This window comes from Poromitra crassiceps (assembly GCF_964638095.1).
Source record: "Poromitra crassiceps genome assembly, chromosome: 9".
Taxonomy (NCBI): Eukaryota; Metazoa; Chordata; class Actinopteri; order Beryciformes; family Melamphaidae; genus Poromitra; species Poromitra crassiceps.
In genome coordinates, this window is record NC_139630.1 from 48096027 (window position 1) to 48107051 (window position 11025).

At 47.2% G+C, this 11025-nt stretch overlaps 1 protein-coding gene across 1 annotated transcript in view; it reads left to right on the top strand.

Annotated features, from left to right (window-relative positions):
- The window catches only part of LOC310782788 (metabotropic glutamate receptor 1-like), a gene marked incomplete at both ends in the record, with an annotated part of 38633 nt that extends 27815 nt beyond the window's left edge, over window positions 1-10818 (top strand). Inside the window, 5 exons of the mRNA XM_083643542.1 lie at window positions 751-997; window positions 2287-2455; window positions 4601-4727; window positions 6629-7559; window positions 10044-10818. Coding sequence (XP_083499668.1) covers window positions 751-997; window positions 2287-2455; window positions 4601-4727; window positions 6629-7559; window positions 10044-10818 — 2249 coding nt within the window. The remainder of the gene's footprint in view (window positions 1-750; window positions 998-2286; window positions 2456-4600; window positions 4728-6628; window positions 7560-10043) is intronic.
- Window positions 10819-11025: the final 207 nt, after the last annotated feature.

Sequence of the window (11025 nt, forward strand, 5' to 3'; positions counted from 1 at the left end):
AGTTTGTCCTTGGACCATGATGACCAACCTTTCTACAAGGTTTTGTGGCGTTACGTGAATGCGTTTGGAAGTTAGGCGCCTTTCTGTGATCGGACGCACCCATTGCCACACACCCCTTTGGCCAGTGGGCGTGGAAAAGTAATCAGTTCCAAGTTGGCCCATGACCTATCTACAAAGTTTCATGGTGTTACGTGAATCTGCCTTTTTGTGATTTGCCATGGCCATTGCCACGCCCACTTTTGGCCAGTGGACGTGGAAAGTTAAGGTCTTTGAACACACAGTCTGTTTTTTTGTATGCGTTTTTTAATCCGTCACCTGAAAATTCAGATGGGTCAAATAGCTCACAAAAGCCTATTGAGTGATGCGAAAAACGCAGAAAATCGAACCTGTTCTGAAAACCTTAATGACGGACAAAGGTTTCGGAGACAGCGTGTAAACACCAGTGACACAACATGAGGTCATATTTATTTTAAAACGTGCGACAATTTCGTGCGAAAAATTTGTGTGCAAAAGCCTTTAATCAGTGCTAAGCTGGCCCTAAGTTTCGTGCAAATCCATTCATAGATTTTTGAGATAGCCTGCTGACAAACAGACAAACAGATCAGACAAACGGGTGAAAATCACCGCGCCAACTCGGTCGGGCCGGCGGGCCAACTCCGTGGCAGAGGTAACAAACAAAAATACTTTCTTCAGCTGTATTCAGAAATCCTCTCCACCTTTCTGATGCCCTCCTCTTTCCCCCACTAACAGGGGATGAGAGTCTGCATGAGAACTATGTTCAGGACAGTAAGATGGGCTTTGTCATCAACGCCATCTACGCCATGGCGCATGGCCTCCATGACATGCACACGGAGCTGTGCCCAAGGCAGCCAGGCCTGTGTGAGGCCATGGACCCCATTGATGGCAGCAAGCTGCTGGACTACATCCTCAAAACGTCCTTCAGGGGAGTCTCAGGGGAGGAGGTCTATTTTGATGAAAACGGCGATACCCCCGGCAGGTAAGAGGATGACAGGGGAGTGTGGCTTCCGTGCACTGCAAAAAACCTCCATCATAACGAGTCAAAGTCTATTCAGTCGTCAATTTTTTTTTTGTCACTACCTTGAAACAAGGCAGAAAAAGATAGAGCAGTTAAAAATCGTATGGTTTTATTGGTTAGGAAATAAATACAAACTCACATTTATGCCTACTATTGCACAGCTCATTTCACGGGAGGAAGCGGGGAAAGAATGGATTTCATATTAATTATAATGTGTGAAGTGGGAGAGTGAGAGCACTCTCCCACTCATTAGTGCACAATGCACATGCACACACGCACACACACACACACACACACACACACACACACACACACACACACACACACACACACACACACACACACACACACACACACACACACACAGATCTTGAGTGTAATGGATTTGGACTGGAACCGATTCGGTGTATATCGTCCGCTGCAGCAGTCCTTCTCATCTCTCGCCAGTCCAGCAGACAGCCCAGAAAACACAGCACTGTTCCTCAGGTAGCTAGCGGGGTCAGCTGTAGCAGCCAGAAACACAGTTAGCCACAGCCTGCCTGCTTCAAATGAGCTAGGCCACAGTGCGCCTATAGAGACACTGCATAACGCGTCATCATTCAGAAGCCACGCCCAAGACGGGGGAAAACAGAAAGCCCCCCTCCAATCCTGGCGTTCTCCTATGTCACGTGCATGGTTGCGTGTTGCACAAAAAGATTGTATATACGGAAGATGAACACATTTTTCTTCTCGCCAATTCCCAATGGCTTCCTTGTTTTGCTCAGGAGTACAAAAAAAACTTTAGCTGGCGATTTTTTACATTTGTTGTCTGCGCAGCCCACCACACAACAGCTTTTAGCTATGTTTAATTCAAGGAAAATGACGCTGGTGTGTGGAAATGAACGGAGCTTTTCCCCCGCGATGGGCGTGGCCTATTTCATGCAGTGTCTCTATGGTGGCACGACTCACCAGCTCTTGCCTATAACTACTCTGGAAGAGGTCACACTACAGGCTTGTAAGCTGTTTAAGTGACTTTGGATAAGAAAAGAGCTGCAGAATCGTTATCATTAAATTACCTGTCACTCGCCCCCTTCTCCCTTCTCTCTATCTCCCTGTCTTTCTCACACTCATCACTCCTACCTTTTCCTCGTTCCACTCTGTCTGTCCCCTCTCTCTACCTCGGAATTCTTTTTTTTAATTTGCTTTCTCACTTAAGGAACTTTTTTCCGCTCTTTATCTTTATCTCCCCCCCCCCCCCCCCCCCCCCTCAGGTATGACATCATGAATCTACAGAGTGTGGGTGACGGTGGCCATGACTACATACTGGTGGGCTCCTGGCACGAGGGCCTCCTCATGATCGACGACAGCAAGCTGTGGCTGAACAGCAGTGACATGGTGCGCTCAGTGTGCAGCGAGCCCTGCTCTAAAGGACAGATCAAGGTAAGGGACCGGATCTGTGTCAAACAGGATCAGCTTTTTTTTTTGTGGTTTGTTTTAGCCGACTACAGCGCCAAGTAGATGGGGTTGGCCACCTAGAAAAGTACAGTGACTTTCAGAAAGGCGCTGTCTCCTCAGTCCAAATGGTTATAAGGGAAGAAGCGACTTTTGACATAGGTTCAATTGGGGGTTCATCGAAGAAGTACCTACTATACTCCCAAATATCCCCTTGCCTTCCACCCTCCCTGCACGATGAGATGGTCAGCTAGTGAGCCTGTAGCTCGAGAAAATGTACCCGATTTGGTTCATCTGGGGCCAATTGTTTTCAGTCTGGCCATACAGTAAGTCCCCCCAAGGGAGGTGCATCCTCTCTCCCGCCTGCTCCCGCTCCCCCCCGCTATCTGCTTTGTTTCCTGCCCCACTTATCACCCTATTTTACATATCAGACCGCTGCTAAAAGCTTCTCTGGGAGTAGAATGCAAAAAGCAGCTGGCCTTGTTTTACAAAACAGTGTGTCTGAGGCTTAAGAGGAACAGTGCCACCGTGCAGGCACTTATCAAAAAGCATCTCATCTTTTACAGTACATCCCCTTGATGCTGATTGTTAAAGGAACAGTACACCCCAAAAATCCAAATTCTGTCATCATCTACTCACCCTCACTAGCGGAATACCCATTCCAGTGTGACTGGTGGAGGCTGCGCAGCCATTGTGCAGCATCGCAAATTCGCCCAGTAATCTGCAGCAGCCGTCGCAAATTCAGCCATTACTCGTCCCTAATTACCTAATTTAAAAAATCTGGCTCAATTCAATTCAATTCAATTTGATTTGTTCAATAGGGGACAGGGTACATTAATGAACATTTTAGCAAAATGTAAATGCACGACAATTGCAGTCACAAGACTGATTTTCATTGTTAGTCCCCCTGCCAGAAGGTACAGGCCTTGTGTCCTGATAGGGAAAAAGTAACATGGTGCAAATATACAGGATTAAAATAACATCTTATCTCTAAAGACAAGTGCAGCAAGAGAAAGAGAGCTAGCTAATACACAAGTATACAATCAGAATAACTATACTCTTAAAAAAAATTAAGATCTCCATCAGGTCACCCGCAGTACTTTACACTTCCTGAAATATTCAGCGTGATTGCACGTCAAATAGCTGTGGCCTAACACAATTTCTGCTCGCTCGCTCGCTCAATCCTCCACTCCGTCGTCCTCCATCAGTAGCTAATGAATGGAGCCCTCCATGGTGCTGAACCTGTGTTTACTCATTTTAGCCCCTAATTAGCCATTTTTGCCCATTTAGTGATCACTAATTGCCTTCCTGAAAAGATTCAGCCGAACATAATTTCTCCTGTGGCCGGATACAATTTCTGCTCACTCGCTCACTCACTCACTCACTCACTCGGACGCACGCACGCACGCACGCACGCACGCACGCACGCACACACACACACACACACACACACACACACACACACACACACACACACACACACACACACACACACACACACACACACACACACACAGATACTTTGCATTCTTATTATAGGATGCCAGTTGAAACACAGGTGACGTTTGTCCATATAACACACAGGGAGGAATTGCCAGCACAATTGGAGAGAACACCAGTCACCATTGACTTCAGTACAGTAACAACTGAGGTCAATGGTGACTGGCAACCTCCCTTTATGTTATATGTACAAACGTCACCTGTGTTTCAACTGGCATGAGGGTAGATGATGACAGAATTTCCATTTTTGGGTGAACTATTCCTTTAATTAGTTTGGTTGAAGTTAGTCTCAACATCAGACCCATGAGAGACCCACTACGTTACTGCATGCTATAGATCTCTTTCTCGGTCTGGGACACTCCTCGCTCCAAACGGGTTTTGGAATCCTGGCCAGTGATTGGTGGGTTTGGGATTCCAAACCCACCAATCAGTAACGACCTGTCAGTCATTCAGTTGTTCCTCAAAACACCAGGAAGTGGCACAGATTAATTTATGTAGTATGCAGAGCGCGATTCAACGTAATATTTGAGTCTGGGGAGAGACTAGGTGGAAGTATGATGTTTTGCTTGTCATGGTTTGACTGGTTGCAGTGACTGAGGTTGTGTGACCCCTCGTGGGCCTCTCTGTGCACAGGTGATCAGGAAGGGCGAGGTGAGCTGTTGCTGGATCTGCACTACCTGCAAGGACAACGAGTACGTCCAGGATGAGTTCACCTGCAAGGCCTGTGAGCTGGGGTGGTGGCCCGACGAGGAACTGGAAGGTAAGGGAGACCGAACCACACGTCTTGAGCCAATCTGCTATTGTTTTCTTCAGAAACACACCCTGATTTTACCTCTCTTTACCTCATCAATATCACAAATCCTCTTGAAACAGTACCTCATTCTCTTTCACACTTGCGAGCATCCTCCTCCACAAAATACACCTATTGGTACTTTCCATGCCGACACCTTTAGGTGCTGATTGTCACCATCCAGGTCCCCCCATCCTGCTTTCACTCGCCGTTTCCTAATCTCTACACGACTCTCCTAAATTGCCTATTTTTCAGCACAATATATCGATGTTCCCCACAGTCAATTCATGGCCTTCAGTCTCTCTTCGTGTCACCCTGTCCTGTCACTCCCTCAGTCATCACTCTTTCCTTCTTCGTTTTTTTTTTTTTTTACTTTAATCTCACTTGAGCTCCCCCTTGGCTGATGCCTCCACTCCGTCTCCACTTAGCTCCCCCTCCTCCTCCTCCTCCTCCTCCTCCCTGCTCTTCGTCTGGTTGTGACCCACTGGTTGTTTTGACAGCGATTTATAGAGTTGAGAGGAGCTCTCAGTTCCCAGGTGTAAAATCCTATTACTGCCATGAGCGGCTCGGGGATGCATTTCACCAGCTTGCCGAGGAAGAAATTCCCCCTTCGCTTTCATTACACGTGCCTACCTGTAGAAAACTGACACTCCAATTCATTGAGTTCACATTTTAGTGTAGGTGCGTTTGTTTGTTTATTCATGCGTTCATTGAAATGGGTTTTCATATTATTTAGTTGGGTCAGTTGTGAAGAGATGGTGTACATTAGCGGAGTGAGCTTTGTCTTTGAATTATTCAAAGGTCTATAGTATAGACCCCTAAGTATAGACTCTATACTTAGCGGTCTATCCTCAGGGGTTTGGCATGACAGTAGGGGAATAAGGGATTTGAGGATTGTGTAAGAAAGGATAAAGATAAGTGCATTTCATCTCTGCGACCCTCGTCTATTTGCACGACGGGGGGGTCTGATGCCGCGATATGCTAAGCTGGGCAGTCAAAAGAATATACAATAGGCAACCATATCGCTGCAGTGATGCTTTGCCTTGAAGTGCGCTTCAGACGCTTTCACAGAAGCACTTTCCAGTAACATCGCAGTGTAACTACTGTTTCACATGTGCCGTTCACATTCGCACCACGTCTTTTACATAACAAGAGTTTCCTGGGACACGTCACAAATTACAGATGGTGAAGTTTCGTGTGGTTTGACATATGGGGAGTTAGTATGCAATCCAGAAGTGGGGTTTCTCCGTGCCTAGCCTTGCCTGTGATGGCAGTGACTGTAATGCTATTAGGAACAGCAATGGGAACAGCATGTACTGTAATTGACGGGTTTTTAAGCTGGGGAAATGTGGGGGTGTCTCCCATTAAGATCTACCAACTTCCCGTGTGTGTTGGATGACAAATATGCTACCAGTGCGACATGATGGACAGAGTGTATGCAGCAGATGCACACACACACGCACGCACACGCACGCACACGCACGCACACGCACACACACACACACACACACGCACGCACGCACGCACACACACACACACACACACACACACACACACACACACACACACACACACACACACACACACACACACACACACTCTTAGTAGTACATGAAGATGAGACAGAAATCTGACAGAACTGGAGCTTTGGGATATGTATGGTGTGTAAATTAGTTCCTGAGAAATTTGAGGCCATGTTTGAGGTGCTCTGATCTCTGCTACACAGCTCTTGACTTCCCCAGTGTCTCCAAATCTGTGCATTGCTTCCCACCTCTCTTGCCTCTGCTGCTGCTGCATTCTCTAAAATACAAATATACACAACAACAAAACAACAGTAACCTGACATCATTACTTTCCTTTGCTCTTTGCAGGCTGCCAGCTGCTGCCTCTGAAGTACCTTCACTGGGCGGACGTGGAATCCATCGTAGCAGTAGCGTTTTCCTGCGTCGGCATCCTTATCACCTCCTTCGTCACCTTGGTGTTCATCCAGTACCGCGATACGCCCGTGGTGAAGTCTTCCAGCCGAGAGCTCTGCTACATCATCCTGGCAGGCATCTTCCTGGGCTACATCTGTCCGTTCACCTTAATCGCCTACCCCACTGTGGTCTCCTGCTACCTGCAGCGCCTCCTGGTGGGCCTGTCGTCTGCCATGTGCTACTCCGCCCTGGTGACCAAAACCAACCGCATCGCCCGCATTCTGGCAGGCAGCAAGAAGAAGATCTGCACCAAGAAGCCCCGTTTCATGAGCGCCTGGGCCCAGGTGGTCATCGCCTTCATGCTGATCAGCGTCCAGCTAAGTCTGGAGATCACGCTCATCATCCTGGAGCCGCCGGCGCCCGTCAAGTCGTACCCGAGCATCAGTGAGGTCTACCTCATCTGCAATACCAGCAACTTATGCATGGTGGCGCCGCTGGGCTACAACGGCCTGCTAATCATGAGCTGCACCTACTACGCCTTCAAGACGCGGAACGTGCCGGCCAATTTCAACGAGGCGAAGTACATTGCCTTCACCATGTACACCACCTGCATCATCTGGCTGGCCTTTGTGCCCATCTACTTTGGCTCCAACTACAAGATCATCACCACGTCCTTCTCCGTCAGCCTGAGCGTCACCGTGGCACTGAGCTGCATGTTCACACCCAAGATGTACATCATCATCGCCAAGCCAGAGAGGAACGTCAGGAGCGCCTTCACCACCTCTGATGTGGTGCGAATGCATGTCAGCGATGGGAAGGCTGCGCTGCCCAGCAACAGCTTCCTCAATATGTTCCGTCGGAAGAAGAATGGAACTAACAGCGCCAAGTGAGTGACCTTTTATGTTGCTGATATTGATGGATTCAATGCTATTTCCTGTGGTAATACAGTGTGAAGCCTGAACACTCAAATGGTGCAGTGACCTGTCCAGTGATGTTCTTGAGGCGTGTGTTGAGTAACAGAATCACCTATTTTCAAGTATTGAATAGATTGTTATTTTTTAATACTGAGAGTGGCATGCCTCTTAACCGCCAATGTATTGTATATTCTCTTTTCTATTCATTATATATATTTCATTTCATTTCATTTCTATTCTATTCTATTCTATTCTATTCTATTCTATTCTATTCTATTCTAGCTTCATCCCAGGTCGTTAGAGGATGAATCAGCCACTTGAATTACCAGTATAAATTTTAACAGACGGTCTTATTACCAAAGGAATATATTTGAGTGTTCATGCATCCAAAATTGTCTTCCCAGCAGCCCAAGCTATGTTTAATTAATCTGTTATTGCTTAATTGTTTAGATACAAGAGCTATGAAGTGAATCTGGAGTGAAATAATATGACAAATGCCCCTCCCCCTGAGAAGAAAATGTTATCACTGAAATTAGGTTCTGTTTGATAGAAGCCTGATATATAATCCATGCTAATATCTCTATGATGATTAAAGTACTGTATAGATTTTACTGATCCTATTAAGAAAATAAAAAATCAATGTTTACTTTCGCCCAATATGACAAAATAAAAGGGCTGTACATTAAAGGGCTGTACATACAATTAGCCTTGCATAAAACCTTCTTGAGCTCCACAGCAAAGACACATGGACAGTTATGTAAAGTAAGGAGTGGGACAGGGTATGAGAGTGATCCTAGTATGTTTAAGTGTTGTCTCTCACCCTTGCTATGCTGCCTCTCTAACCTTTTCAAACGGGACAGAGTATTGTCTGCGAGAATGTAATAGGCTGGCAAATGTTTAGACGCAGGCTTATTCAAATCCTGTCCTGGAGAGCTGCACTGTCAACTGAACTTATCGACATACTCTTACTGTAGTTCTATATATAATCAGGGTGGGAAATTAAGACCACTTACCGGCCAAACGATGATACATTTTGTTGCTGTTGCAAGTATTCTTCTATCTATTCTCCAAATCTTATAGTAAGTAACCAGCCGTAATTTCCCACCCTGTAAATGATGAAGTATACGATGCTGCTCAGGGTTAGTCCTAAAGTATATGATGCTGCTCAGGTTTAGTCCTGAAGTATATGATGCTGCTCAGGGTTAGTCCTGAAGTATATGATGCTGCTCAGGGTTAGTCCTGAAGTATATGATGCTGCTCAGGGTTAGTCCTGAAGTATATGATGCTGCTCAGGTTTAGTCCTGAAGTATATGATGCTGCTCAGGGTTAGTCCTGAAGTATATGATGCTGCTCAGGTTTAGTCCTGAAGTATATGATGCTGCTCAGGGTTAGTCCTAAAGTATATGATGCTGCTCAGGGTTAGTCCTGAAGTATATGATGCTGCTCAGGGTTAGTCCTGAAGTATATGATGCTGCTCAGGGTTAGTCCTGAAGTATATGCTGCTGCTCAGGGTTAGTCCTGAAGTATATGATGCTGCTCAGGTTTAGTCCTGAAGTATATGATGCTGCTCAGGGTTAGTCCTGAAGTATATGCTGCTGCTCAGGGTTAGTCCTGAAGTATATGATGCTGCTCAGGGTTAGTCCTGAAGTATATGATGCTGCTCAGGGTTAGTCCTGAAGTATATGATGCTGCTCAGGGTTAGTCCTGAAGTATATGCTGCTGCTCAGGGTTAGTCCTGAAGTATATGATGCTGCTCAGGGTTAGTCCTGAAGTATATGCTGCTGCTCAGGTTTAGTCCTGAAGTATATGATGCTGCTCAGGGTTAGTCCTGAAGTATATGATGCTGCTCAGGGTTAGTCATGTGGATTCCTGCATTGAAAAATGATGATTTTTGACACTGCAACCCTCCAAGTAGGAGATTTGTCATCCTGCTGCTTTTAGTTTAAGTTTAAATTGAACAATTCTCAGCATGAGCACCTCTTTGCCCGTCCCTTCCCCAACTAATCATATTAGAGGCAATCCTAGCTCACTCTGCACTCAACTGTGTGTCATCTTCAGACCAGTTCGGGCACCACCGAAAATACATTGCAGGTGCATGTGTCCCATTTCAGCTCTCTAAGCACTTAGTTAAGCAGGACAAAATGAGCTGGACGCCTCCGAATACCGTGAGCGCGGTCATTTGAAGATCATAATGCTCTGTCTGCAGCACATTATGGATCTCGCTAGATATTTGTGAAGTGCACAGTTAACAAATGCAATGCTCCTTAGAGCTCACCAGCGAACCCTCGAGCACTGCTGTTAATGTCAAGTCACCTGGTCAAAAACGTATTTTGACATGCATCACAAATGTTGAAATGCTGCTGTGCTCCTGTTGTGTTGATGTTGTTGACGTTTTTGTCTGCAACCTCCTCCCCGGTTTCCTGTGATAGTAACTTGGGTCTTTATCTCGTTCATAGTTCTAATGGCAAGTCTGTGTCATGGTCTGAATCAGGTGCAAGACACCCTCCGAGGGGGGGGAATGTGTGGCACAGACTGTCTGTGCATGTGAGGAAACAGGAAGCCGGCACGAATCAGATGGCGGTCATCAGGCCCCTAACTAACACCCCCGACCCCCACAGTTGTGAGCCCTCCACCCGCGACCTTGGCACAGACCCCCACCTCGCCCAAGTACAGCCCGGCCCTAAGGCTCTATACAACCTAGCGGAGGAGGACGATGAGGGTGAGGCGGCACAGCGCCTTCTCTGGACTCCTACGCGCTCTGGACCGCCCCGAGGGCCGCACTCCGATTTATTCGATGAGCCGACTTCTTATTTGCCGAGCCGCACCACCGAGCACCTGCAGGGGGCGGTGGTGGACACGCACAGCTCCGGTGTCCCTGCGCTGAGTGTCAAGGAGACGATGCCCGTCGACGAGCCTTTGAGCCTCGCGCCCTCTCGGCTCCCCCTGGCTTTCGGAGGGGAGGGGCCGGAGGAGGACGAGGACCTGGACCTCTTGCACAGCTACATGAACGATGCCAAGGAAGAGGAGGGGGAAGGGGAGGATCTGACTCAGAGCAAGCTGACTCTGGAGGATTCCCTGGCTCTGTCCCCTCCCTCCCCCTTCAGAGACTCGGTGTGTTCGGGGGAGTCCGTCCGCGGCTCCCCCGTTGTGGAGTTGCTGCTCGGTAGCCCTCTGAGCTCGGCCTACACCTCGACTATCCTCCGAGACTTCACGAGCTCCTCGACACTGTGAGAGCAAAGTCGGGCACTGACACACCTGCTATCAGCACAGCCACATGCATTTCCTATAGCCTAAACACACATACTGTACATACAACATTTACAACAGATCGACCATTTCACAAGTTTTGAGTATTTATTTCATTGCCTTTTTTCTTTTTCTGAATTGCTCTGCCATTTTGCTTGCTCGTATTTTGCTACTCTGCTTTTATCAAAGAGG